Source organism: Prionailurus bengalensis, chromosome D4, assembly GCF_016509475.1.
Source record: "Prionailurus bengalensis isolate Pbe53 chromosome D4, Fcat_Pben_1.1_paternal_pri, whole genome shotgun sequence".
NCBI classification, from domain to species: Eukaryota; Metazoa; Chordata; class Mammalia; order Carnivora; family Felidae; genus Prionailurus; species Prionailurus bengalensis.
The window spans coordinates 82,470,043-82,497,788 of NC_057359.1; the positions used below are offsets into that span (position 1 = coordinate 82,470,043).

At 47.8% G+C, this 27,746-nt stretch overlaps 2 protein-coding genes across 6 annotated transcripts in view; one reads left to right on the forward strand and one right to left on the reverse strand.

The window, feature by feature from the left end:
- The first annotated feature begins 16 nt into the window (after positions 1–16).
- LOC122474958 lies at positions 17–15,602 on the forward strand. The gene is made up of 4 exons (XM_043566384.1): positions 17–301; positions 539–630; positions 12,994–13,200; positions 13,670–15,602. Exons 1-4 carry the CDS (start codon positions 17–19, stop codon positions 13,872–13,874), a joined length of 789 nt encoding a protein of 262 aa, XP_043422319.1. The 3' UTR covers positions 13,875–15,602.
- Positions 3,743–27,746, reverse strand: part of LOC122474956 (spermatid perinuclear RNA binding protein) — an 86,687-nt gene continuing 62,683 nt past the window's right edge. For 2 of the 5 annotated variants that reach the window (XR_006295056.1, XR_006295053.1), the window contains 4 exons: positions 27,132–27,255; positions 21,691–21,735; positions 15,588–16,593; positions 3,743–14,219 (listed from right to left, as the gene is read on the reverse strand). Coding sequence is in view for 1 of the 5 variants with exons in the window: in XM_043566381.1 (XP_043422316.1) it covers positions 18,998–19,074; positions 21,691–21,735; positions 27,132–27,255 (246 nt within the window). In the remaining 4 variants the exon portion in view is untranslated. Of the gene's footprint in view, positions 14,220–15,587; positions 16,594–18,103; positions 19,075–21,690; positions 21,736–27,131; positions 27,256–27,746 lie in introns of those variants that run through there. The other 3 variants (XR_006295054.1, XR_006295055.1, XM_043566381.1) reach the window with 3 other exon arrangements.

Sequence of the window (27,746 nt, forward strand, 5' to 3'; positions counted from 1 at the left end):
AACCGGTTTCATCATTATGTGCTCCGGCCCCTTTCCCTGCTCCCACTGTCCGAGAAGAGCAGCCTCCGTGCTGTCAGGACAGGTGTGTGGGGGCCCCAGGCGCCTCCCCACCCCTACGGCTCCGGCGCGCCAGCGGCACGGGGTGTGGGGAGACGAGCTTCTCCTCTGCCAGGCCGACGCGTGCGCCACCACGGCAGACTTGACCCGCTTGGTGAAATCCAGTGCCGTGTTCCCGGGGCAGGCGCCATTCCCGTGTTGGAGGGTTAAGGAAGTCCTACAGGAGGTGAAAGCATCTCACCAGGCAAGAGATGGGAGGAATTCGAGGCCTGAAATGTGAATGTGCAAGAGAAGTAGCTGTGGGGGAAAAGGCAGTCCGAGTAGCTGGGGTCTAGCCCTAACACTTTTCAGGAAGAGTGGCGGCATGGACAGACACATCTTTCAGAAAGTTCCTTTCTACTTACGGGGTCCTCCTGGACCCTAAGGATGCGCAGGGCCCCGGCCGTCCCTCTTTACCACCTCGCCCCCTTCTCTGCGGCAGGAAGAAGAGCAGTCTCCCCAAGCCTGCGGTGTTCCCCGTGTGACCTGCCCTTCAGGACCCCTTCTACACCCGGCCTTGAAGAAGGGAAGGCGGTGAGTGAAGCCTCTGCCCTGTCTTCTCTCCGCTGCCCCGAAGCTGGGCAGGTGCCTCATGAGGGGCCAGGACAGCGGCTCCACGGCACATTTGGGAGCCCTCTGCCATTTGCAGGCTAGAGAACCTATCTGTGGGATCCACACTCGCGGCTAGCTGGGGCAGGAGTCCAGAAGGGCCAGCTCGCTCTAGGCTTTGCCGGTCCCAAGGGTCCTGGTGTCTGGGAGTGTAGGGATTCGGCAGAAACCCTCCCCTCCCAGCCGAGCCCCGGCCCAGCGAAAGGAGTCCATGTACCAGTCAGCCTGGGCACGTTAGGCCTAAGGTCACTCAGATGGTCCTCGCTCTCGGGGAAGTCCCCGAGCTGTGTTGAGACTCAGACTGAGAATACCAGGTGCCACACTGTACGCTAAGTGCTGAAACAGGTATATGGGGCCCTGTGGGGACGGAGGTGAAGTGGCAGTGACTGTTTTCTGCACTGATGACCTGAGGGGGTTGTGGGATGGAGAAGCAGCAAGACATTTAGCTGCAGGAAATGCCAGGTGGGTACACCATGGTCTGACGGAGCGAGACTGGATAATGAGGTTGAGGCCCCTGAGGCTGAGGGGTTTGAAGGCGGAGGGAACTACTGAAGGGTTTGAAGCCAACTTGCCTTAAAAACTGGGGGGAAGAGTCCTGTCAGTCCTTTAGGAAGAAAACTTGGAGGAGACATCTAGAGCCTTTATAAAGAGAGGTGGTAAAATAGGCCAGATTGGAGACGATTCCTGGAGAGTTACAGAGACTTGGTGAGAGAAAAGGGGAAGGACACAAAGGGAGAGAAATGGAGCTCTTGGTGTGTGGACTTGAGACTGTCCGGGAAACGCCACTGGGAGGTGCCCAGAATCTAGACGGTCAGGAGTCGCGTGGGTTTCGGGACCTTAGTACTGATAATCGTTTGTTGTGGGGCGCTGTCCTAGGCTTCTGGCTGATGAAGCACCCCTCCCCCCAACACTGCCAACAGTTGTCACCATCAAAAAGATCTCCACGTCCCTGTGTAGATGTGGAATCCTGCAGGGCAGGTAAGACCGTACGAAATGTACACACTGAGCAAGGGCAAACTGCAGGCCTAGGCACCCCCATTTAAAGAGAAAGAGGGGCCACGTGTGAGGCTGTGGCCACCGGGAGGAAAAGTGTAGTGTGCTCTACATCACAGCGAGGGCAGGACCAGAAAAGACTCATCGGTGACAGGAAGTTCACTGGTGCCCAGAGTGACAGCAGACGTGGAGGTGGCTGGAGGGAACCGTGGTAGAGCAAAGAGCATGAGGCTTCGTGCTGGAAAACTCAGATCACGCTTTTGACCGTGGCCACATCTCTTCCCAGACCGTGCTGTCAGGGCTGCTCAAAAGCAGCAAAAGTACGGCACAGGCCGCGTGGACTGCAGGCCCTACTGAACCCCAGCTGCTCTCCAGAGCCTTGAGAAGAATTCCCAGGGAGGAGGCGGCATCTTCCTTAGTCTCCCAGGAGTGCCGCCGCCCCGTCTGCTCTGAATTCCAAGTCCCCGCAGCAGGAGCGAAGAAAAGAAAATCCACGGGAGCTAAAAATGAGCTGAGACCACAACTCCCGGCTCTGACTGACCCAACAGAAGCGAGTCCACGCACCGGGGAGTAAGGTGATACGGGCCCCTTGTGACCTGGGAGAGGCCTGCCCTCATCAGTCTGACGGAGGTTTATGGCATTAGAGCGCGCTTCACTTATTAGCCTGCCTCTGACACTGGGACACCCCCTCTCCTAGGACACATCTGGGGGGTGATGAGGTCAGGAGGATGTAACAGGTGCAAGGATTAGGACCATACCCAATGGCTGGGGCAGTGGCTCCCAGAGCGAGAGGCCTAAGCACTGAGTCTCTGCCCCTTCCCCATTTTATCGGAGAGGAAATCGGACCCATGGGTTCCTGACCCAGGCGCCACGGCCGTTAACCCGCACCTCTAGCTCCCCGTGACCGGCAGGGCACTTCACTGCCAACGACACACTTGCACGCTGGATTCTAGGCCAGACTGTGCCCTTGGGTGCACCACTCATTTTGGAAAGTCACATGACCTTTCCGAGTTCTTCTCCTCACCTATGTCCTAGGGGTTGCTGGGGCGCCATAAAGCTCCTGATCCTTCGCCTGTGTGCTGCTGGTCCCTCCGGCTGTCTGAACGCCCCTGGGAGTTCAGTGATCTTATCCTCAGATTTGTAAGCAGCGGTGGAAGATTTCCTGCCCGCGATCACAAGGTCTGCCATTTCAACCTTCTCTCTCAAGAGCCACCTCCTCCTCTTCTGGGGCCCGCGAGCAAGACCAGCAAAGCGCCCGCCCTTCACTCCCCCATTTCAACTCCACAGGCTGTTCGCCGTGACCGTGGGGCAGGGGAGCAGCAGTGGGCCCAGGCCAGCCAGCTCTTCTGTGGCCAGTTCTAGGCATGCTCATGAATCCGGTGCAAGGGCGCGCAGAGAGGGGGTGGGCCCTGACTTACAAAGTGAAGCAGGAACACCCAGTGCCTTCGTCTACCCACAGTGGTTGCACTTACCTGGAAGAGGCATCAGTAGGCCTGGGCCTGGCTCTGCTTCCTCAGGATGTTCTGGGGCAGCTCCACTGTGGGACCCTCACAAGGGCGGGGGGGGGGGGGGGGGGGGGGGGGGGGGGGGGGCGGGGGAGGGGTGGAGCGTCAGCTCTGGATACAAACTGTTGCTGCCATTTAGAAGTTCTACTTTTATCTGTGAGCCTCAGTGTTCTGATCTGTCATGTGTGGGTAATGCCAGCCTTGGGGAATAGGCACGAATATAGTAAGACTAAGATGTGTGAAAAGTACCTGGTAAATTCTAAGGTTTAGAACTGAGCCCTCACTCAGCACTCGTAAGTCACCACTTACTACGCCAGGGTCCCAAGTTAAAGTTTCAGTTCAGTAAACATTTTGCACCATTAGCAGAGAAGCAGAGAGTTGTAAGGAACAGGACCGAGGCCTTGGCTCCTCATCCCTCTCCATGAAGGGAAGATCCTGCCACGTGTTCTGACCTGGAGAGTCATGAGGGCCAGGAAAGTGGTCCTGCTCTCGGCCACTTCATCAAAGTCACAGCTTTCATTTAACCAAAGTGGGTCCACTGCTGTTGAAGACAGAAGCTTTTATTTTTATTCATCCAAATGGGGAGAATGCAACATGTCAGGGCATTACAGACAGACTGCAGCAGCCAGACAAGAGGACCAGTCTACGGCAGAGTCCGACATAGTCAGTGCGAAGGAGCCACAGTGTGGGCGCTGGGGCGGCAGAGAGTCCCTTTGGATGAAGGCCAGGCATCCTGGACGAGGCACTGGTGACAGTCCACACATGCAGGCTGCTGCTTCAACCACGCCGAAGGTTTAAAGTTCAGAGTCCTACATGTAATCATTGCCCCAGACGGGAAGGACAATCCATGGTGGTCGCATTTGCCAATTTTTCAACATGATACACAACGTAAAGTTATTGCCAAGGACTTTGCACTGCAAATGATACTATTTACACTTGCGTATTCAGGAAAAAAACAAAACAAAACAAAACACAGTAAATAGATATACAGATAGATATTTTCAGTTGATACCTAAAAAAACTACCATGGCCATCACCAGACCGGAGTGAGAGTAAGCCATAGCCAGGAGTCCAATGTCATGTGTGTAACCGTGCAGTAGGGAAAGGTTTTCTACCCACAACTACACTCGGCCTTCTCCATGCCTCCTGGACTCCCCACCCCAGGGGCTGAGGCCGAGCAGGGCCACCTTGCTCCTTTATGAGAGAAGCCCCTCTCGAATAGATCTGGGCCTTAGTTCTGAGCTAGCTGCCTCGTCCCCAGACCAGGAGTTCTGCATGGAGTGGGTGACAAGTCCTACAGGCCACTCTCTGGTAATGCCACATGGCACTGAGACCAGGGTGGGTGGGCTGTGGAGCTAACAGGCCGAGCCAGGCCCATCAGATTCACTGCCCCCAGAAGTGTCCTCACCCTAATAATTAGGGTTCTCTCAGGAGACTGTCCTCTCCTAAAGCCACAAGCCACTTGGACAAGATGTTCAGCACAAGAGGCCAGCGGATGGGTCCCTGGTGAAAGGCCTGAGTACAAAACACTTTGGGGTAAGCACTGCTGAGGGCTAATGTACGTAAGATTTACCAAATGAAGGGGCTTGTGCCTCACTAGAAGTCAAGAGGAACAAAGGCAGAGCACTCCCCCGTCAAGCAAGCATTCATTTTGTTTCCTCAAGCCCCAGGAGAGGAAGTACATCTGGAGTTGGGAGACTGCACGGGCGACAGCTGCCTGGGATTCCTAGGAGGTGCCAAAACTAAGGCCCTAGTCGGGGCCTTGAGGTTGCCTACGGTTTGGCTCCCCAGCTGAGTTTCTAGAAACAAGCCTTCCTCTCCAAGAAAGGTAGCAGAAAATGGCAGCTAAGCCACCTCCCACGTAGCCATAGCCCAGCCAGGTGCTGAAAAACCACTGCATTAAGTGAGTGAGGGAACAGGTAGCTCTCAGTGTTCCCTCTATGAAGTAGGGGTGCAGTGCGAACCCTACCTGATGGCCCAGGGCTGGTCTGAGCGTGAGATGCCATCCTGGTCAGGGAAACGGATGCGTCTAATGGCAGCGCTTCTGACACAAAAGGTGAGAGAAGTAAGTGGGGAATCGGGGCTGGCCTGGCACGGAATTCCAAAGCTCCTGTGGGCATCGTCACTACCTCAGGGGTCAGTGCCACAGATGAGGTTGCTCAAGGATGCGTCACAGTGACACACATCCAGGAAACAAGCCCATCTGGAGCAATACGTCTTGCCCCTGACACAGCAGACCAACTCCTAAGCCCGAGGTGGGGAGCGGTGCTCAGCCCGGAAAAGGGGAGAGAGAGGCTGGACACTTAAATGCAACTTAATAAATTACCAGTGGAGAAGGGACTCCTTACTTAAAGAGTCTTCTGCACTAACACTCCTGTCCCTACCCTTAGTTTCCATGAACAAAAAAAAAATGTGATTTTCCAGAACAACAGAAATATTTAGGTTAGAGTCAAAGAAAAAAAGCAACCTTCTGACCATTTATTTCGCTAAGAAAACGGCATCAAGCCTATGCTCGGGGACGAGGAGAGGGCAAGGGCCGGGGCCAGGACCAAGCTGCCTCTAACGGCCACACCTCGCATACAGCCAGGCCCACCTTTGTCCTTCCCCTTTGAGGAGCGGAGAAACACCTATGGAAAACACAAGGAGTGCTCCTCCCTCGGCCAAGTCCCACACCTACCGTTAAGAGCACAAGAGCCCCCCCGCTCCACACCCCCAAAAAAGACAAGACCAGGCAGCAAAGTCCGAGAGGCCCACCCTCCACCAGAGAGAGCCTGACAAGCAAGGCGGGCATGCAACATGCCCTGGAGGCACAGCCTCACCAAAACTTCCTTCCATAACCCTCACCTGGTTCCCAGCAAGGATGGCACACGGCTCCCCAGGGAGCCAGGGCAGCCACCAGACCCCTCACTCCTGACCGGTGCCAGGGGACCACGAAGAAACCACCTCTCAGTAAGGCCAGTGCGCCTCCTAGCCGCAGGCACCAGGCAGCCTCACCCCTCCCAGGGGCCTGTGGGGGATTCACTGAGACAGCAGGTGCACACGCACTCAGATTAGGTGGCCTTTCTCCAGTCCCCAGGGGCCCTCCCATGGCAGCTCCCGACCCTCACACCTCACCTTGGCTCAGTAAAAAGCATCCTTCCACCTGCCTAGAAATCTCGGGGTGGGGGGTGGGGGGGCGGGGGTTGTGGATTTCGGGGAAATAGAAAGCACTATATACATTTATAGTTGTTTTTTGTCGCCCCAACTACATTGAGCACCTTGGGGCGGGCACCATGAGTGACTCACCTCCGTCTCCCCATGCACCCGCCAGAAGGCCTGGCCTCAGGCAGTCTGTGATACACCCGAGCAGTGTTGGCTTCGGCCTGTCACATACGGGCATCTTGCCTCAGTGGCCTGTAGGCTTCTTGAGAGTCCTGACCATCCTCTGCACTTCTCGCAAGGCCTGTTTCGTGTGTTGGCTGCATGCCAACGGGAAGGGAGTCTGCTCCGTGAAGCTCTCCTGCCATGAACTCCATTCTGGAGCAAGGGGAACTCACTTTTACTCTCACACATCAAGGCCCCAAGCCAGAATCTAATCCTGGTTTTGTCTTGCCCTTATTTAAAAGGGTAGCAAGACAGAAAGGCCTGGAGACAGAAGACTTATCAAACTCCGCCAAGTCAGAACGGTAGAGAACAACCAATTCTCCGGACCTCTCCTTTCTACTCATAGCAACACCAACCCAACTCTTGCCTAAAACGTCCGGACAAAACCGAGATACCATCTGCAACCACAACTCTGGTCTTCTATGACCAGAGTGCCGTTTCTAAAATGCACCTGTGATCACTTTACTGTTCTAAACACAATCTCTCACTGGCTCCCCGGGGCCCAGAGAATGAGGCCCACGCTCCTTAGCCTGGCATTCAGGGCCCTGCCCAGGCTGGGCTCAACGTGCCTGTGTGACTACATGGTTCTTGGTGTCCTCTCCAGAGCAGCTTCCTAGGGCTCTCCTGATTTGCCCTTAGCCCTTCTGTCATTGGGGCCCTGTCACCTTGGACTTCCTTGAGCCCTGTTCTGTTCTACATGTTGCTCTCACCTGTCAGTGCCCCCCCCCCCCCCCGCCCCAAAACCTGTGGTCCTTACGGGCCAGGACTGCCCCCTTCCTCCTCAGTGCTCATACAGAACAGATGCTCAGGAAGCCTTCTGTTTCAGGTAGATGGGCCAGGCGGCAGATGGAAGGAAGTTTCCAGTCATAATTAAGCCAAAGGGTCAGTCTCTACAGCCTAAGGCAGGGGTAGGCAAAATAAGGCCCACTCTTTTGTTTCTTTTAAAGTCAATTTTATCGGACCACAGCCACACCTGGGTTTATGCACCATCTCTGGCTGCTCTTGCGTGACCACAACCAAGCTGAATAGCCATGTCTGGAAGATTTACCGTTTGGCCCTTTCCAGAAAGTTTGCTGACACCAGGTCTAAGGGAGTGCTCCCATATATTTCCACATTGTGACACACAAGTGATACTTCTGTGGCCCAACAGAGTAAGAAGACAAGTTGCAGACACTTGACCCTCAGGTCTTGGCCACCCCAAAGGCAGACAGGATCACTGTCTCAGTGCACCTGTAACCTTGCATAGCTCTGACCTGAAGGTTCGAAACCACAGCTGCCTCTTTAGCCTTAGTCCCCAAGAGAGCTATATAAATAAGAGAGGTGCAGAAACCCACCCTGACTCCTTTCAGTGCTCTATGCCACCTGGCCAGGATGAGCCAGAGGTGGTAGGACTGAGCTAGACGCCAAAATCTTACATGGTTTTTCCCCCTCTCTTTAAAGTGCTCTGTGTGGCAAATCTGCAACTTCCCACTAAGTAAAAACCATGTTCTGTAGGTGCTGAATCCAAGGAGCTCCAGACCCTCCCCGGGGAAAGAAACCAAAACATTACTTTTTTAAAAAGCAGAGGGCCTCTATATGAGTGAACACTCAGTACCTGTCACTCCCTTTGGTGAGACCAGGAGAGCAGACACGTGCAGAAACTCGGGGCAAGGGTAAGATACTGACTGGCCAGCCTGCATACCTCTCTATCCACCGCCAAAGAGCCACTAACCCAGAGAGCACAAGAAGAGGGCTCACAGCCACCCACTGATGAGAAATTGGGCCCACCAAACCCCCATTTCCCAGCCCAAAAGAGATGGCCCTTGCCACACTGCCGCCCCTCTCCCATCGCCCACTCCCGCCCTGCCAGCACATTCTTCCCTCCCCACACCTTCCCCATCTTGGCCCCAGGTACCAGCTGCCATCAGCAAGTACCTTCGTGCTGCTCCAATAGGCTATGCCCTTTCTGTGCACGCTGTGCCCCCTTCTGGAAAGCTCTCCTTCATGACCCCCCTGGCAGACCTCCATCCAGTGCAGATGCCAGTCTCCGCGGGAAGCCTCTGCCACTCCCGTCAAAGCTGCTCAGGTCCTAGGCCTCCTCACAGAGCAGGAGGCCTGCCAGAATCTTCCCCAACCACAGGAGACGGCTCTGACCTGGTCAGGCCCCTGAGCTCCCCCTTCCTGTGCACTCCACCTCGGTCAGTGGTTTCACCTTCTACTCCACTGTCTAAACAGAAGATCTTGACATTTTCTCCAGCTGGGAGAGCCTGGGAAACAAGCAGTGGTTGACAGTGAATGTTTCTCAACGAATCCACGTGCCAAAGAGGGGAGCAGTGGCCTTGGCAGTGTCACCGATCACATCGGCATGCCATCCGAACCTGACATCCCGTGGAAGAAATCCCTCTGCACTGTGCAAATAGCTGGCTTGCTGAAACATTCCTGGTCACCACCGGCCTCGCTTCTCATCACACCTAATCTCCCAGGACAGCCCCACCATCTCGGGAGGCACACACTGCCCAAACTGCCCAACTGCTTTCCTACAACCGTCTTTAACCTTCCTTCTAGAGTCACGTACAAGTCAAAATAACCCTTTAAAATAGCTGATGGAAAGGTCCGTGATCTCCCCAGGTCTCCCCAGCAGCCTCAGTGAATCTCATTTGGAGGGGCCCTCGGCCTTCCCAAGTTCCCCAGGTGCCACCTTCCAGAGGTTTCTCACCTCCTAGATGATGTCCACGACATTTCCCTTAACATAGCCTCCAAGGACATGAAAGATGTTAGAAAGCGGAGCAACTTCTGAGAACATCTCCATGATGGAAGGGTCCAGTGAGATCCCACAGCATCTGAGCACTGTGGGCAACGTGTTACTGTGAGGATGACTCCTTTGGGTGGAGCAGATAATGAAGGCCTAGGCAGGGACAGACGACAGCCAACAACCAAAACATGGACGCAGAAGAATACGAAAAGCACACTTCCAACAGCTTATCCCTCCCTGCCTACCAAACCCCTGGGGGTCTCTCCAGCGGCAGTCACTGGTCTACACTTGATTACAGAGTTCAGTTATGGTACCAAAAAACGGTATGGAAACAGGCACAACAACAATAACAGAATAGGCTGCCAGGCCCAAGGTTAACCAGTCCCCTAAGCCCAGGGGCAAGCTGACAGTTCCTCCAAAGGAACCAGAGAAAGAATAAGCCCAAAGTCTGGATTTTTTTTTTTTTTTTCCTCCACATGGCAGGGGGCAGGGCGAGAGGTGGAGCATTTGTTTTTGCTTGTTTTGCTTCAAACCACACAGGATATGTCCCAGAAGTGTGGAAGAGAGATAAGCAGAATGCCTGAGAGAGAGGAAGGGAAACTGGGCAGGCAAGCAGTCTAGACCAGTAAGACAAACCACCAGTACCGAGCACAGTGCTGGCAGAATGGGTGGGCTCAGCCGCTTACTGCTGTATAATTTGGGGCAAGTCATTTTGGCTAAGCCTTCATTTCCTCATCTATAAAAGGAGATCATTTCTAGATCCCACAGTTGTTGTCTAATTCAACTCTCGTCCCCAAGAAAGGGCTTCTGTTAACTCCAAAAACAGTGGAAGACATGTCATTTCTTCTGTGTGGTTAAAAACTCATTAGGAGCCACAGCGTTTTGCCACAAACAAGCTGGGTGATCTGGAGAGCTCTCTGGGCTTCGACAGCCTTGCCTGCTCAGGAAGAAAAACAGTCCGTGCCCGGCGATTCTCCACACTGTAGGGGCAGGGTGGGAAACAGATCGGCCACTGGGAAAGAACAGCTGCTAAGCGAGTGCTGGGCCAGGTACTCACTCTCCTCACACAAGTCACTGCTCTGGAACTCGTGCAACCTGGGTTTAAAACCATTCCTTCCTCCTGCTCCCCTCCAGCATCACAGCAGGTGGCACAGAAAAATGGCCAAATGCCAAGGACAATGACTTGGGGTGAGGGAGGACTGTCTTTCCCTGGAGAGGATTCTGCCTCCATCCCCACCCCCACCTATCCCTAAGAAGAGACCCAGGTGGCAATTGTTAGCAAAGGAGCTGGCGACATGGTCTGCAGCAGCGGGAGACTCAGCCGAGTTCGGAAGAACGGCTCAAGTGCAGCAATTCAGAGACCTCAAAGCCATCCCAGCAGGGCTCACCAAGCACAGCGCAACCTAGAGGGCCGCCTGCGACCTTCAGGCTGGCCACCTTCCCTGAAGCCTAGTCTGGGGAAAGTCCTGGCAATCGGAACAGGCCACTGCAATCCGGCACTCCCCAAGCTCTGTTCAGCACAGGAGGACGGCTCCCGACACTTCTACCCCAAACCTGGGTTGCTGGCCCTCCAGGCCCCTCTTCCTTTTACCCTGTGGGTCAGAACCTTGCCAGCCTTGAGTGTCTTGGCTCAAATCTTCTAAGACATCCCCATCACCAATCTCAGGCCAGACAGAACATATACGCAGGAAGCATTAGCTAAATGAAAACCTATACCTCGAGTTGTCACTGATATTCAAACAGAAAAAAATAAATAAATAAAATAAACAAGCTTGAAATACAAGGGCTTCCTTTGTTTATACAACCACACCTAAGTCTTCCAGCCTATCTTTCCAGTTATATAATCTTTCCCAATTGGTCTCACAAAAAACAGCCCTATTTTTAAAAGGCCAGGATATCTGGTCCAGAACAGCCTCAAGTCAGAGAGCCTGGCTTCCAGCACAGGAGGCGCCTGTGATCTCAGGACCCTGTGACCCCATGTGAGGTGTGAGGCCCCCGCTGGGCCTGGCCCACGGCCTGCACACCTCCTTCCCGCCACCCGGCACGTTCCTCCCCTTTGTCCAGACGGCACCCACAGCGCACACGGTGTGGTGAAAGAGGCTTTGGCATCGGACGGACTGGGGTTTTGTTCCTAACTCCAGCCCTGAACCCTGAGCCTATTTTTTTTTATCTGAGAATGAGAATACCACCTCCAAGAAGGTTGTTTGAGAACAAGGTCCAAGTGCCCGGCACATGCAAGAGAGTAATTTCAGCATTTCTTCCTTCTCTCTCTTCTGCTCCTTCTCCAATCTACTGCTGCCCACAGCCCAAAATGACCTAAACAGAAGGCTCCTGTGAACTCCATTACCGGAGACATTCAGCTGACATGTGCAAGCAGAGACCATCCCAGCCGTACAGAGACTCGAGACAGGCTGAGAGACTGGGCCACAGGCAGCGCTGAGAGAACGTCCGCAGGCCTGCCGGGCTAATCCCGTGCCCGCCTAGGGCCAGAAGCAGCAGAAGAGGTGAGGACCACACATCTCCAGCCAGGACATGCTGGTCAGTCTCCCGTCCACTGCTTGGGCAGAGCGCAGAGGGGCAGCCGCACTTGGCAGAAATGCCAAATGGCAAAATTCTGCCACGAATCACCAAGACCCTGCTTAGAAGGACCAAGGGGTGAAGACGTTAAAACTGATTGGTCAAGGGGGAAAAAAAAAGAAAGAAAGGAAGAAAAGAAAGGCCTTCCCTCAACCTTGGCTCAATGAGGAAATGACTCCACTAAACGGCCACAGCTGAGGAATGGGAGAACCTCTTGGATTTAAGAAAAGCCTCTTGCTTTGGGGGGACAGTGAGAGAGAGGCCGTTGGAGCCTCCCCTGAAGCTGTTGCTGTCATGTCCCCTCCTCTTTCACTTCCCATCGCTGGTACCATTAAAAAAAAAAAGAAGAAGAAGAAGAAGAAGGCACGTCTTGACTATAACGCAGATCTACCTTATTTGCCTTTAAAGGTAATGCTCAGTCCCTACCGACACAGTTTTTATAAACTTGGAGCATCCCAGAACTCAATCTGTAATCCCCACCTAGCATACGTTGTGCCAGCGGACGGGGATGCACCCGCCCATCCTTCCTCAGAGGTGCCTGAAGCCTGTGCAGAAAGGGACAGGACTATGCTATTCAACCAACAGCACCCGTCTCACCATCTACCCATCCTTCCTTCTGCTGAAGAGAGCAGGATGGAGAGGCAGATGTGTTTTCTGAGAGAAGAGCAAACAGGGGAGGCCTCGTGTAGCGAGGAGTGCAGATTATTTCCAAAGTGGTGAAGCAAACTGGAAGAGAGAAGCTGCGGGAATGCTATGAAGGGGAGCGGCGGGGTCAGCGGCCTTCTAAGCGTGCCACCCAGGCTCCTCGGTCTGTGGTTTACCAGAACTATCGGCCCAACACCAGTGAGCTCCAGGCCTCGCTGAAATCACGCACCTCTTTTTTCTTATTAATGTACTGGTAGGAAACTGGGAATCAGCAGGTTGATATTCTAAGCTCAGCCCTTTTGAAGTTCTAAGCACACTTAAATCCCAAAGCAAGGATTTATGAATCCCTGGCAGCAGACTGGCCAATGATTTCACCACCTCAGCAGAAACACGGGCACTCTCAGTCAGCATGGGTGTGCAGCGACCTCCCCACACTGCCTTGCTCACCAAGCATTTGCTCTGTTTCCTGTTTAGTCCCCCGATGCCAGGAGTCCTCTCTCAAAGACTGGAAGCACCGGAAACCTGCGACCATCAAGGAACCAATGCAGCTCCCCTGAGTAGGTCACGCACCTGCTTCTCAGCTACCTGCCAGCACAGTCTCGCTTCCCTCACATACCTTCTGTCACTTCAGCCAACCATGGCAGGAACCGCCAACACTGACCGAGAACTTCTGGGCACCAGGTATTATTCAAAGCACTTTGCGTGTATTAACTCTTCCAATTCCCAAGCCCCACGGGAATTTGCTGGAGGGAGAAAAGTCCTTTGGCCCAGATTCCCACATGGTTTCTAGTCCCTATTTCTAGCTGTGCTGTAAAGCTTACATAACCTAATTTGCACTATGGTGCTATTTTTTTAAATCTCCAAAGATCACTGCTTCAAGTATCAATGGAAGCTGTTAGCTCCTACCTAAAATGATAATGTGGGAAAGGATCTCTATTCTTACAACTAACTCAACTTGAATTCTTGACTTAAAGCAGTCTTTCTGGAAGATGGGATGAGGAAGGGAAGAGACTCACTCTTACATAAAAAGTACTAGTTTGTGCCCTGGAAGTAACTGCTAGAGAGAAACATCAGACTGAAACTCACCCCAGCAGCAGGTAGTTTCTGGACTCTGCAGCTGTTATTCATTTACTGCCCGTCTCCCTGCCAGGCCTCCTTCAGACACTGAGAGACCTATGGTCACCGCATGGCGTGGCATCAGAACCTTTCTTGCTCTGAGGACTTCAGAGACACGCTACATCCTGCTCCCCACCACTGAGGACGCACTGGCCTGTGCTGAGTGGGAGGTACAGGAGGACCATTCACAGAGCAGGTTGTTTTCAGCTTTAACTGCTCTTAATGTCCCTAGTTTTTAGGGCCCTCGACTACTAGAAATCCAACTGCTGGGGGAAAGGGTGAAGGCGCATCTGCAAGTCTTAGTTTGTTTCCCTAACTCACTATTGAACATTTACCTCCACTGCAGTTATTAAAGAAATCTAATAAACAGGCAAGTAATAATGAACGATTGATTGTAAGGGTAAAACTCCCCTCACTTGTCGTCAAAAAAATGCGGTCAGTGTTTACAGCAACCACTTTGGTCTATGCTATACTATAAAAACTGCTTAAAAAGGACTGGAATAATTGTTTTTCATTTCAATGCATTCACTTACTTGGAGAGAGGTCCAGGAACATAAAACAGAGTTGGTTTCAGGCTCTCAAAACTGCCAGGGAAATATTTAAAATGAGTGAATTTCCAAATGATGGCCATTTCAGTGGTGTCAGAGGGCCTATATTATTAAATAATGTATAAATAAACTGCTGATCAAGGTCATTATCCTTTGACACTGCTAATGCATCATCTGTCTCCCAACGTAGGATATTTATAATCAACCCAATTTCACCAACAAGGACACTCTCAGACTTAAAATGCTTTCACTGGGCAGAGCCTCTGTTTTGCTAGTGCCCGGAGGAGGATCTGGCACATAACGGACACTCGGCTGTTGGATGAGAACGGGAACCTACGTAGTCCTCATCAGCTAGGCCTCATACAACCTTTTATGGGTGCCAAAGCCACGTTTGACGTACATACAGATTCTGTATGGGAGAAACGTTGTTCCAGCAACCTTCAAAGTTAGTAATAAAAAGAAAACCGCTACTGAGAGACACATAAAACATGAAATTTCATTTTAATCTCTATATATATGAAATACGGCCTCAGCACAGAACATCTATCACATATGAAATGTACTTATGGGACACACTAAATGAAGCAAATCCTTATTAAAATATTTGGCCTAACCCTCACATCTTGTAAATGAACTCCATGATGGTTGAGGAAGGTGGGAAATTAATCGTCTAGCTACCTGACCTTGGAAAAAGCTCGATGAATTGCCTGAAGTCTATTTGGTCTCTGCAGACTGGGTATTTACCATTCTGAGTCTTGCCAGAGTTGGTTCTGCAAATAGTTAGCTTAATGACAGTCAATGACATATTATTTTTCCATAGTTACCTTAATATTTTGGTTTTTTTTTTTTTTTAATTTTCTATTGCTTTTTCTTTTTATGGCTTCTTACTGCTGTTGTATTGGGCATACAACACAGATCAGAGATTTGCATTTCTCAGAGAAATTTCTCTCCTTGAGAAATTGGCACTTTGATCCTCTGCTTGTGTAACAGCTACATATAAATGGATCCTACCAGCATTGTTACCAATCTTGCTGCTTATGAAATTCTAGCACTTTGGCCCAAAGAGTGCCCTGACGTTAAAGTCTTCTTAGGTGACTCTTCCCACCACCAAACTCTTTTACTTAAACAGGTGTGTGTAATTCACATATATGTTATATCATAAGTTTCTACACACATATACACATTTAACTCGTAAAAGTGAAATGTCTCTCTTGAATAAAAAGTAATTACAAGGGTATTAAAACAAATGCTGAAAATAACTATTTTACATTTAGATCATAAAAATTTTAAAGGTAATCATGATGACATAAGACCTAAGAGATCAAATACATCCTGTATGATTGTCATATATGCACGTTGTGTTCATTGACTTTTTCTCTTTAATCAGAAAATAAAAGAGCTTACCTTTGTTTACTGAGACCACAGCTTACAGTCACTAGATCTCAGCCTATTTTATACAAGTGATATGGCTACGAAGGTCCGAGGAGAACGAGAATAAAGTGAGATAAACGTGCTGAAAACTGCTTAAAAGTATTAACCTGAAATACACAGAGGGTCCAACACCAGTTTTAAAAATACATTAACGAGGTATTCCCAGCTCTTCAATTAATAACGGTGACTGACTGATTCATGATTTTCAAACATTCACCCAAATTTTAAAAAAAGAAGGAAAGGCTAATAGCAGAAAAATCTATCAGTGGTTTGTTCCCAGGTTAACGATTTCTGTGCGACTACAAACGACTCAGGACTCCTTGCTGCACGCACCATGCGCTGCATCTAGTCAGCATGAGGTATGTTGGGAATCTACTGGACCAATTACCTTGCACAAGAGAGGGGGTGCTCCTGCAGCCGGAAGAAGCCGGGGCTGCAGGCCACATCCCTGGCTGGGTGCCAGCCCCCATGCAAAGAATATGGCTTCAAGGAGGACCCCTATCTCTGAGAAATTATAATAGCGCTAACTGACGCAGTCGGGAATGCAACTACCCAAGTTATGTGCTAAAAAAGTTTAAAAAACTGTCAGAAGATAGCACAGCTCACACACTGATTCTAAGTTCTCCATTGGTCTGTAAACTCCCGGACAAGAGACTACGCTAGGAGGGCTTAAGTACAGATATTGCTAGGTTTCCAAAGGAGAAGTTTTAAAACAGACACCGTGGCTTTGAATAAAAGTATTGCTCTTCTGTAAAATGCTCAGTCATTGCTTTCCAAAGAAGGTGTCAGAGTGGTGTATCTGAAAGCTGGAAAGCCTCAGGGGGTCACAAGGCTCTTAAGACCAAGACAGAAATTGCCATTTCAAGCCAGACAACCTGATGGTTCTAGAAGTCAGAGAAGAAATCTTGAGGGCCCAAGTGAATAATAAATGGTGCGACGCTCAGAGGCTGGCAATAGGGGCTGTCAATGAAAAAACCACCTACAGTGGAGAAAAGAGCAGAGAAGCAAAACTTGGTGTTAATTTCACAGAATTTGGTGAAGCCAAGAGCTTCATTTATATTTCTCTGCTCTTTCAGCTGTAAGTGGAATTTTCATTACAAAATGGAGGGGGGGGGAGGGCAGAAGGTGGGGAGGGGGACACTTAATTCATTACAAAATTTAAACAGTTGAACTTGCATGGTTACCACTTCTAACAGAGGACTGACAGCTCAATTATTTTAAGTAAAGCAGAGAAATGTAAAAGTTTGCAGCAACTGGGCAGGTTTACAACATGGTTAGTAACTTCCAACAAACAACAAAATTAAAAAAAAAAAAAAAGACTTGGTAGAAACCATTTGAAATGACTGCCATCATGTTGGAAAACAGCACAGCTCCCTTTTCACCATTATAGAGGGGTTAAATTCCAAAGCTGAGTCAGCTACTTCAAAAGAATTTTCTAAAGAGAAATCTCCAGAGAGATTCCAACTTGGAATGCAAATTTGACGATCAATTTCAAATAACAATACAGCTGCAGCTGCCAATTAATAGTATTCCAGAAACAAAAAGGACTATTGTAAATATTTAATTAATAAAAACTGGACACTACCAGCCATGCTTTTTCTTCTCAGTGATGGCTCCGTTTCATCCATAGGTCAGCAAAATGAATCAATGAAACATGAAAACTCCCAGCTGCAATGGGCCCTCTTGTTTATGTCTAGCCACTAATGCACAGGATGAGAATGAGAAGTTCACAGCTATTTCTAGCAAGTGATGAGGTTTTATTAAAGTATCACCCACCACTAATAAAGACTAAAGGTCAAGTAGCAGAAGTAACAAGCCATTTCGTAATAAATACACATCTGAGAAGTGACACTGACGTTTGTTTTAAATTGCCCATCTCGTTCTCATTTAGTGGTCCCAGAGAAATCTGGTACATAAATTTGCAGTATTTCATGAAGCCCATTCTCACTGATGGGCACTGTTCAGCTCTGAGAAGCAGAACTGAAAAGGGAAGCTAATTCGTACTCAAAACGGACATTTTTAAGACACAGCGACTTAGAAATATCCACACGGGACCACACCGGTGCCTTCATGGGGGTGAGTACCTTAATGAAACCATTACCTTCTAGTAACATCATAGGCTTTCCAAACAAGGCGAGAATGCAAGGGGAAGGCTCGGGTCTGCACCCTTTACAGGACAGCACAATGTTACCGACTGATCATTTTTCACCAGCTTAATCAGATAAATTTTAAGAAAAACTTAAAAATAAATGCTGACCCATGGCTGAAACCTGTCACTTTTCACAGCAGCACTCAACAAGAACTGGGACAATCGAAGAGCAAGTTTTTATGGGGACCCTGTTGCTGCTTTAGATTCTGATGTAATTGAAGAGGAAAAGAGACCTTTCAATGAATCCCAGAAAAATCGCTAATCTTCTATCTGCATGAAAAAAGCCAGGGAAGTGAACACAATATCTTACAGAGTGAAGAAGGCCACAAGAACAAGAGAGGGTGATTGATCGATTAATTTATTCTCTTTTAAAACTTGGAAATTAGGAAACTAAAATAATCACATTCCTCCTTCCCCATCTCTGGGTAGTGCCATCATCTGAATAAGCAATGCTCGGATAACAGAATGTACCTTTATCATGGGGAGGCCCTTGGACAGCAGTACAAAGGGCTTACAAAGTGAGCAGACTGGCTCAAGCTAACAATTGCCTTTGCTTTGTTTTAGCAGTTTCCTTACAAATGAATGGGTTTCGAGGGCTAAGTTATTATTAGTTTTCAATTCCTTGTAATTTGATACCAAAACATATCAAAAATAATAAGCTAAAACAATATTCAAACCCATATTTTATTGGCTTTAATTACACACTTCAGTATTTACAAAGTTAAAGTTTAAATGAAAAGTCTCTATTGTACTGTATTAAAAAAAATAACTACAGCCCAAATTCAAGTGCCCTGGGGCAAATACATATCAATCAGAGCTAAGAATCAGTGACTGCGTCAGGAACCAGGCAGTACTCTGTGTTACAACAAAGCAGTTTATTTGTGATCAGTGTTTGAGACTCTATACATCCTTCACAAATTTAATTTTACATAATCTGATACTCCTCTTAAAACTTAAACTTTGAACTGCTAGACTTATTTCCCTAGAACAGAAGGGCTGGTATAAGTTATTTTCCGGAAATGAGGTACCGTTTCACAGAACTAGTTTCTTTTTTGTTTTCAAGTTTTAGAGAACTAAATTTGCATTTGTTAAAATCAAAAAGTAGGAAAGATGTTCTTTACAAATAATTTTGATCAAGTATGTGTTCAAAGAAAGCAGGATAAAAAGGCTTTTTCTCTAACATTCTGTATTGTACTGTATTTGTTGTTCAATAGGAATTAGCTTCTGTCATTTGCTAAAAGAATGAGTAGTGGGGAACAGGATATGTTGGGAATTTCATAACGGGTAACAGAACCATTCTCTTGGGTAAACCTACAGAGAAAAGAAACGGAGAGGACTCCAAATAAGTTTAATAATCCAATAAAAATTTCAGGTTAAAAAATATCTTACAGTAATTATCGTTAACCTTTTCCAGATTAGTCAGTCAACATGAACCATCTGGGAGGAGACCCACAAACCTCTCAACAGATCTCCTGTTTTGAAATTGCTCCTAATATTTTGATCGTTAGTTATTTTCCACTCAAAATTAAGAGGGCTATATCCTAGGAAGAATGACATTCAGAAGGCAATTTCATTTGAGTGAGCAGCCATGAGTTCCAAAGATCAAAAGCAGTGCTACTGATTAATATTCCAGAGGGACTCCAGAAATCCAGAATCGTTTTCAATTTGGCACATCACATATTACAGGAGAAACAGGGATGGCTGTCAGTCAAGACCCAAAGCACAGCTTTCCGTGCAGGCCTCCGCTCCCCAGAGAGACCGCTCCACCTGGAGTCACGACCAGGTACTTACTTTCTTAATGGCTACTGCCGATATTGGCGTGGCAAATCTGGAAAGATTAACTACTTTCTTAATTTTGTAATGAACGAGTTCTTGTGGCCTCACAAACTTCTGCATACTCAAGCATGATTTGAAATCTGCTATTTCTAGTCTAATATTTAACCTATGGAGAAATCACAAAGCAGCAACAGCAGGTATTCAAGAGCACCAGATGATCAGAGGGAAATTACCCCACATGCAACAGCTTTACAAAGGCCAAAAGACATATTTACCTTACAGCCAAAATAAAGCATTGTTTTAGTAGGTTGGCATCACAGTAACATTTAAAAACCAAATCTTTTATGTGAAAAATGGGGGCATCAAATTTCACCAGCTTTGGAAGTCAGTTATATGGCACATGGAAGAGAGGAGCCTTCTGAAGTGGGGCTCAGAGGCCACAGGGTGAAAGTATAATGTTAGAGGAAAGGGAGGAACAAGAGAGAAAAATTAAAGACTGAGGAAAAACATGAATGCAGCTTAAAGCCTAGACAAACCAGTGTTTCAAGGAGAAAAATTAAGCTCTAGCAAACCTGTACTGAAGAACGTGAGACTTCACTTTGTCTAAAAGAAAGACACAGACTTAACAACCCGCCCCAGCAGGCGGGTGCTCTGCCGCTCACGCAAGACATAGCACGATGGAGCAGTGAGTCAAGATGCATTTGGATAAACTGCCCAGACCTAATTCACAGGAGGGATGAGGTGGCCAGGATACCCACAAGGTGGCTGAATGGGAAAAGCAAATGGCCAAAACCACAAGGAACTAGAGAATTTGAATTTAGAAGCAATTCTGGGTGAAAACATTTTCTTGAATAAGTTCTCACTTCCCAATCACCCCACATCAGGGACGTGGGGAATCTGGGGAAGCCCTGACCATACTGGAGTGTTCCAGAGGAAACATTCCGGTAGAGGAGGAAACCCCAGACTGGGCACTTTGCTGTAGAGAAAACTCACCCCAAACATTTGACACTTGCAGCTTCTCCACATCTTTCCAGGATAGAAATAGTCTATCTTAAAGGGGAAAGTCGTAAAACTGTTCATTTTCTACTTATTTTTTACAGTTAGGACATCAGATGAAGCTTCAATTTAGCAGTGTCATAAGGACCCATAATTTTCATCTGAACAAAGATGGAAAAGCTGACGCATGAAGAGAGAAAGCATAATGAAGGGTCCTGAGACTCGTGTGGAGGGCTGACGCCACAAGCAGTGGGACAGTCCACGTCCTTCCCTGCTGTGCGTGTGCACATCCAGCCTGAGGTCGCACCAACACGTGCTCACGCGTGCACGCACACACGCTCGCGCCACGCTCTCTCACGCGCACGCACACCCGTGCTCTCTTCTTCTCGCGGTGGCAGACATCCTGCAGATGGCGGACCCACAACGTGTAGCGCCTCAGGGAAAAGGTCTAAGAGGGCATATCACTGACTCCAAACCTACTGCCTCCATTGCCACATAAACCTCATTCAAAAGTTATCCAAAGGGCCACTGAGTTTCATTTCTGCATTTACTTTTATTTTACTTTCTTATTTTTGGAGGGAGAGGAGACAATCCTGATTCTGTAACACGTACCACAGACTGTCTGCAGTCAGCACTTCAGTAACGCTGCTGGTGAGAGCCCACTGCCACGCTGGGGCTCATTTACACCACCTCTAAAGCAAAGTTTGCGGAAAAGGACGATGGCTACAAATTTGAAGTGAACATTTCCTAACCCTAACTCAAGTCACCCACACGGTTTCAAGCCAGAAACTTCAATGCAGCCATGTAACCGGCGAGCAGTCAAGCCAGAAACCGGGTTTGGCCCTTCAGTAGCCTTTGAATGGAGTATAAGTTGGCTGTAAGAAGAACTACTTAAAATATTTAATTTCCATATGGTCAGAAACAGGCAATTAGAACAGGCAGTCCTTCAATCAGGCAAAGCGGAGAGAAGAGCAACTCCAACCAAACCAAGAACCACAAGGTTGTGGCATTTTCAAAGGGAATTTAAGTTGGGTCACTAGAATGAATACGTCTGAGATCCTCCAATTCATTGAAAGAAACCCTGGATACAAACTGTGCTCTAGATTGCTGTGACAGCACTGCTAAGAGGAGAAATCAGAAACATGGCATACATACCATAGGCAGGGGCAGCGGTGCTGTAACCATACGGTGCTCCGTAGCCTGGTACAAAGAGAAGAAAGCAGATCAGTCCAGAGCAAAGGGCACTCGACCGGTCCTGGCCCAGTTCACAAGGACTGCCTGGCCCGGCATCTTGGGCCCTGAGGACTTCTAGATGCTGGATGAACGAGAGCCATTCCCACAGTGGCCGCACCCTCCGTTCCCGCTTACCGTGAAAGATTTCTCGCACGACCTACAAGGTTCTCCTAACCCACCAGAATAGTCTTTCTCCTTGCACTTACCACGCTGTGTTACAATTATCGACTCCGTGTCTGTGTCCCCCACTAGGGTGACAGACACCAAGTCTGACACCTTTGCATCACCACAACTTGGCAGAAGGTCTGTCACATAATAACCACTCCCTACATATACTTTGTTGAACAAAGAATGCTGAGAATCACTCAAATTACTAATTTCTTTAAAGTTGGAAAACAGAACTTTCCAGGTTTCTTCAGAAGGCAGTGCCACAACAGGCTAAAGCCTCAACTGTTGCTAAAAATGGGCATGTGGATCAGGTTGTGAGCTTGGGGACAAGGTCCATGTCTCCTGATAATCTGAATTCCTGGCCCCAGCACAGAGGCTCTCAGTAAATGTTGGCAAAACTAACATTAGCATCTGGTGCCTATGGAAAAGGCTCACACTGTCAATAAAAACCAGTCTAAAGAACAGAGAAGTTTCTGAATCAATTTGTTCTGGCTCTAGATTCTTTTATGTCCTTAAACATTTCATTTCTGAGTTGTCTTTCCATATCTGCAAAATGAGAAATCTTCCAAGCTTCTTTATAGTGTAGTAGGGATTAGAAATACTGTGTTAACAGAGGCCCCCATCTTTAACCTTTCAATAAAACAACTTTAAAAAATATAAATACTGGGGCACCTGGGTGGCTCAGTCGGTTGAGCATCCAACTTCGGCTCAGGTCATGATCTCCCAGCTCGTGAGTTCAAGCCCCACATCGGGCTCTGTGCTGACAGCTCAGAGCCTGGAGCCTGCTTCGGATTCTGTGTCTCCCTCTCTCTCTGCCTCTCCCCGCTTGCACTCTCTCAAAAATAAATAAATATTTTAAAAAATATATCCATAAATACTAAATTGCTTGGGTAAATCTTTAGGGAAACTGGGTTCTAAAATAGAATGGGGTGCAGAGGCAGGGCCACGCCTGGGCAGCTCAGCTGGTTAAGCATCTGACTCTTGATTTCAGCTCAGGTCATGATCTCACAGTTCATAGGATCAAGCCCCACGTTAGCTCCATGCTGACAGCAGGAAGCCTGCTTGGGATTCTTTGTCTCCTAGCTCTCTGCCCCTCTCCCATTTGCACTCTCTCTCAAAATAAATATTTTTCTTAAAAATTTTTTTAAACAAAATAGAACAGAACAAAGGGTGCCCGGGTGGTTCAGTCAGTTGAGCATCCAACTCTTGGTTTTGGCTCAGGTCACGATCCCAGGGTCATGGGATCGAGCCTCACATCATGCTCCTCACTGAGCATGGAACCTATTTAGGATTCTCTCTCTCTCTACCCCTCCCCAGCTCACCTTGTCTCTCCCTAAAATAATAAAATACAACAGAATAAAACCTACATGAGCCCTTCACACTGTACCTAAAAAAAAAAAAAAAAGGATTTGTTTTAACATTACAACCCCTTTTTCTATAATCATTTCTGCTGCTTGCGAGGATTTTTTCCCTCCTTCTCTAGCTGCCCAACTACAACTCATCCTTTAGATCAGGACCAAATGTCACCTCTTCTGTAAAGTCTCCTGGGTTTGCTGTTCACTCCTTCTCCCCCCCCCCCCCACCCACCCAGGTTATAACTTGTATCACATTGCACAGTGTTTACTGAAGTGTCTATTCCTACCTCATATGACCTCAAGCATTCACTGGGGCAGATGTTAGTCAATCTTCAAATGCACAGTTCCAAATCTCTTGATTAAAACAAAACACTCAAATGTATGCTGAATGAGTAAACTGCTTTTAGGGACTAACTCAAACATTTCCAGAGAGATGAAAATTTTCACTTTTTAGTCTATACTTAAGTCACATAAAACTGGGAATAGTACAACGAAGTCTTAGTCTTTAGTGCTCCCCAAATCCTGTCTTTCAAGAGGATGCAATGCAGCTGAAAGCAACACTAGGAAATATGAAATAGGAACAGTATCAGAGGCCAAAAGAGAAATTAATACTTTAAAAAGAAGTTTGTACATCATGTCTATTCCAGGAAAAGGTAGCTGGCTGGACGGCCAAGGCTACAGTTTCAAGGGTTTTACCAAAGCCTCCTCAAGGAGAGATAAAACCACAACTACTAAGCTGGCCACTGATCAGGCTGTGGGATTCGAACCTCGACTCTGCCTTTTCACTAGCAAGGTGACTTTGTGCCTGTTATTTAACCTCTCTGAGCCTCACAGTCTTCTACAGTAATTGAGTTGGCAGGGGAATGTAATTAAATAATGTATGTAAAAATACTTACTACAGTCCCTGTTGCACAGAAGACACTCTGCAGATGGCATATAACCTATTCATAATCTAATTGACCTAATCTGAATCTTCTCTAGGCTATAAAAGAACTTCATTTTTAAAAGCTTCAGGAGACAGGCCTTTTCAAAGAGGCCAATGCGATGACATAAGAGAAAAGTTACTATAAAGCCAACACGCTTGGCAACAGGCAGACACACATGATGCCTTCCACGATGACCACCACTAGATGATGGGTGTTTCCCACTCGGGCGGGGGCTAGGCATCGAAGACCAAGCAACCGTAGACGCCACCGGATGGACAAAGCCCCCACTGAACACGTAAGCACAGGCAAGAAAATTCATCTCAATAACTTGCCTGTCATCATTTAATAAAAGCGGCTTCCTTTAAATAATGATGGAATAAAGCAAAACAGTACTAAGTATCAGTAGAAACAGTGAGATGCACAGAAGAGTGTCTTAGTTTGGGACATATAAACAGAATCAAACCACAAGGAACCATGTCCTCCTCCATCTCCCTCCCTGCCTCATCCCTCAGCAGTCTCCTTCTATGTCAAAGTCACCCACCCAGTTCTTCTCGCTGAAAATGCCAGGAGAAATCCTTGAGACCTCCCTCTTTTTTCATTCTCCACATTAAATCCATTAATTAGGCTTCTGCAGGAGGGTCTTCAATCTGGTCACTCCTTGCCGTGCACCCGCTGGAGATACCCGCACTGTCTCTGCCCTGGGCTATGAGTTCACCAAAACCTTCTAACTTGTCTTTTCATATCCACTTCTATCCCTACAATCTATTCTTCACACTATAGATGGTGATCTTTATAAAAAAGTCTGATCTTGTCACTTCTCTCCTTAGAACCCTTCATGACTTCCCACTGCACTTAGCATTCTAAGGCCAAAATCCAAACCACAGCCTCCAGGACTGGGATTGCGCATCCGGCTTTAGCTCGAATCACTCCCGTCCCTGTCAAGTCTCCTCCCGCCCCCCCACCCAAAACACACAATGCTCTCCACGCTACAGATGTCTTGACCTTCCTCCATCCTTCTCACCAGCCAAGTTCCCTGGTCCAGCAGCACAGGGTCTCTGCATATGCTGCTCCCTCTGTGTGCAACACTCTTCCACCCCAGTCTTCCCTGAGTTAACTCCTCCTCATTCTCCAAAGCTCAGGTCAAGTGTCACTTCTTTGTGGAAGCCTTTAGGCCCCAAAGCCTAGACCCAGTTTCTCTGTTATGTTCCCTCACATTACATACCCTTCTCCTTCATTACAACCTTCACAGTTTATAATCGTGATTATTTCATCAGCATGTCTTACCCGATCATAAGCCATGACAGTAAAATCCCAAAGCAGGCACATGATATTTGAATGAGTGAATATATTCTTTGTATGACACATCTTTGCGCTACGCTCCCACTGGAATCAACTCCTACAAGTCTAATTCCAAAACCACATCATCCATAGAACTTCCCAAATAGCCCATTCTCTTTCTTAAACAAACAAACAAACAAAAATGGGGCACCTGGGTGGCTCAGTTAGTTAAGCTTCTGACTTCAGGTCATCATCTCACGGTTTGTGGGTCTGAGCCCTCCTGCATCAGGCTCTCTGCTGTCAGTGCAGAGCCCACTGCAGATCCTCTGTCCCCCCTGCCCCTCCTACCCCCTCACAAATAAACATTAAAAAAATAATAAAACAAAAGAACACACACACACACACACACACACACACACACACACACAATGTAAGTGAACTTCTTAAGAATGTTACATAAAATACAATGATGGGGTAAGATTCAATCCTTATGACAATTTCATCCTGACCAACAACTACAAGCAGTTTACTTGTCAAAAGTTCCATACATGCAAATAAATAAACTTAAAAAAAAAGTGGGGGTGGGGGCGCCTGGGTGGCTTAGTTGGTTAAGCATCTGAGACTCTCAGTTTCAGCTCAGGTTATGATCCCAGTTTCATGAGTGCCAGCCCCATGTCGGGCTCTGTGTGGACACTGCAGGGCTTGCTCACTCGCTCTCTCTGCCCCTCCCCAGCTCACGCTGTCTCTGTCTCTCTCAAAATAAAAAAACGTAGAGGAAAAAAGCTCCATACGTTCAATGTTGCAGACAACTTTTCTTTAATGAGACAGCTCTGTATCCACTGCTGAAATGACGTGAGTATTAGAACAGAACGCAAAAAGAGGGCATCTCTTCCCATCTCCCTCAAGCCAGGTGGTGAAAGGGAAAGAATATAAACTCTGCAACTGCAAACACCTACGTTCAAATCTCTGCTCTGATGTCTGCTACATGTCTCAGCCTGAGCTAGCTGCCTTCTCCCATTAAACTTTAGTTCCCTCGTCTAGAAAATGGAAATAATTTCTACTTGAGGAAACACTGTGAAGATTAAAAAGCAATTAAGTGAAATCATTTATGCAAAAGTCTCTGACGTAGAGTAAGCTCTGGATTAAGTAAGTTCCCCCTTTTTTTCCCTGTTTGTACTTCTGTAGCCTTTATTGAATCCCAAACACTGAGTTAAAGAAATGCTACTAACAGCAGGCTTCACCCCAGTGAGGGAGTCTCTTACCAGCAGCTTCCCTCTCCTGTCACACCCAACCACCTTCTGGGCCCCCGCTGAATGCACCCTGCTCAACGTCCACACCCCTCAATCCGTGGAGCAGCTGTTAGTTTCCTCACTGTCAAAATACATCCCCTCAACCAGGTATAATATCCTTCCTCTGTCACCTCCCTCCAGGAAGCCTCTAGTCACTCAGCAGATGCCAGGGGAAAACCTATGACATTCCATAGATTCTCTTCTTTTGAATTTCCACGCACACCCGTCTTACACTCCTGCTATGTTTCCAGAGACCGTGTATAATTAACCCCAGAAAATAAAGGAGAGGCTGTTCTTCAAAGTCTGACCCGGAAGAGGAAGCAGGCCTCCTACAGGTTGTACTATACCTGGAGCTATGTAGCCAGGAGCAGCTGTAGCCCCAACAAAAGCTCCCCTCGTTAGAGTTCCTCTTCCTCTGCCCCGAACAGCTTGGACCGCTGCAGACACAGCTGTATTCACAACACCCTTTGCCTGTTAAAAATAACACATTTTCATTACTAAGAAAAATAAGAACTAACATCTCATTGTCTCTGTAATGCACAACCTCTATGAGAAACTTGAGCCTGTAGATGAGTCAATGAGTCATCTATGACCTTGAACCTTAATTTATCGTCTATAATAAAAATGACACCTACCTTACAGAGCCGTTCTGGAGAATATGTTGGCTCATAAAAATATGCAAATAATTTCTTCTTTTCACTTGAGGGTTACCCAGAAAGAGTTCACTTTCTATACACAAATTTCAGCAAATTATATTTAAAGTCATTTTAGGCCTGACTAAAGGAATATGGGCACTTGATACCTAGGTTCGAAATCCACTGAATTCTCCACCTACAGACGAAAAAATACTGCAACAACCAACCACCAAGAATCAACTGTGAGCCTGAGTGGAGTTTAAACACACACACACACACACACACACACACACACACACACACACACACACACAGAGAACTATGACA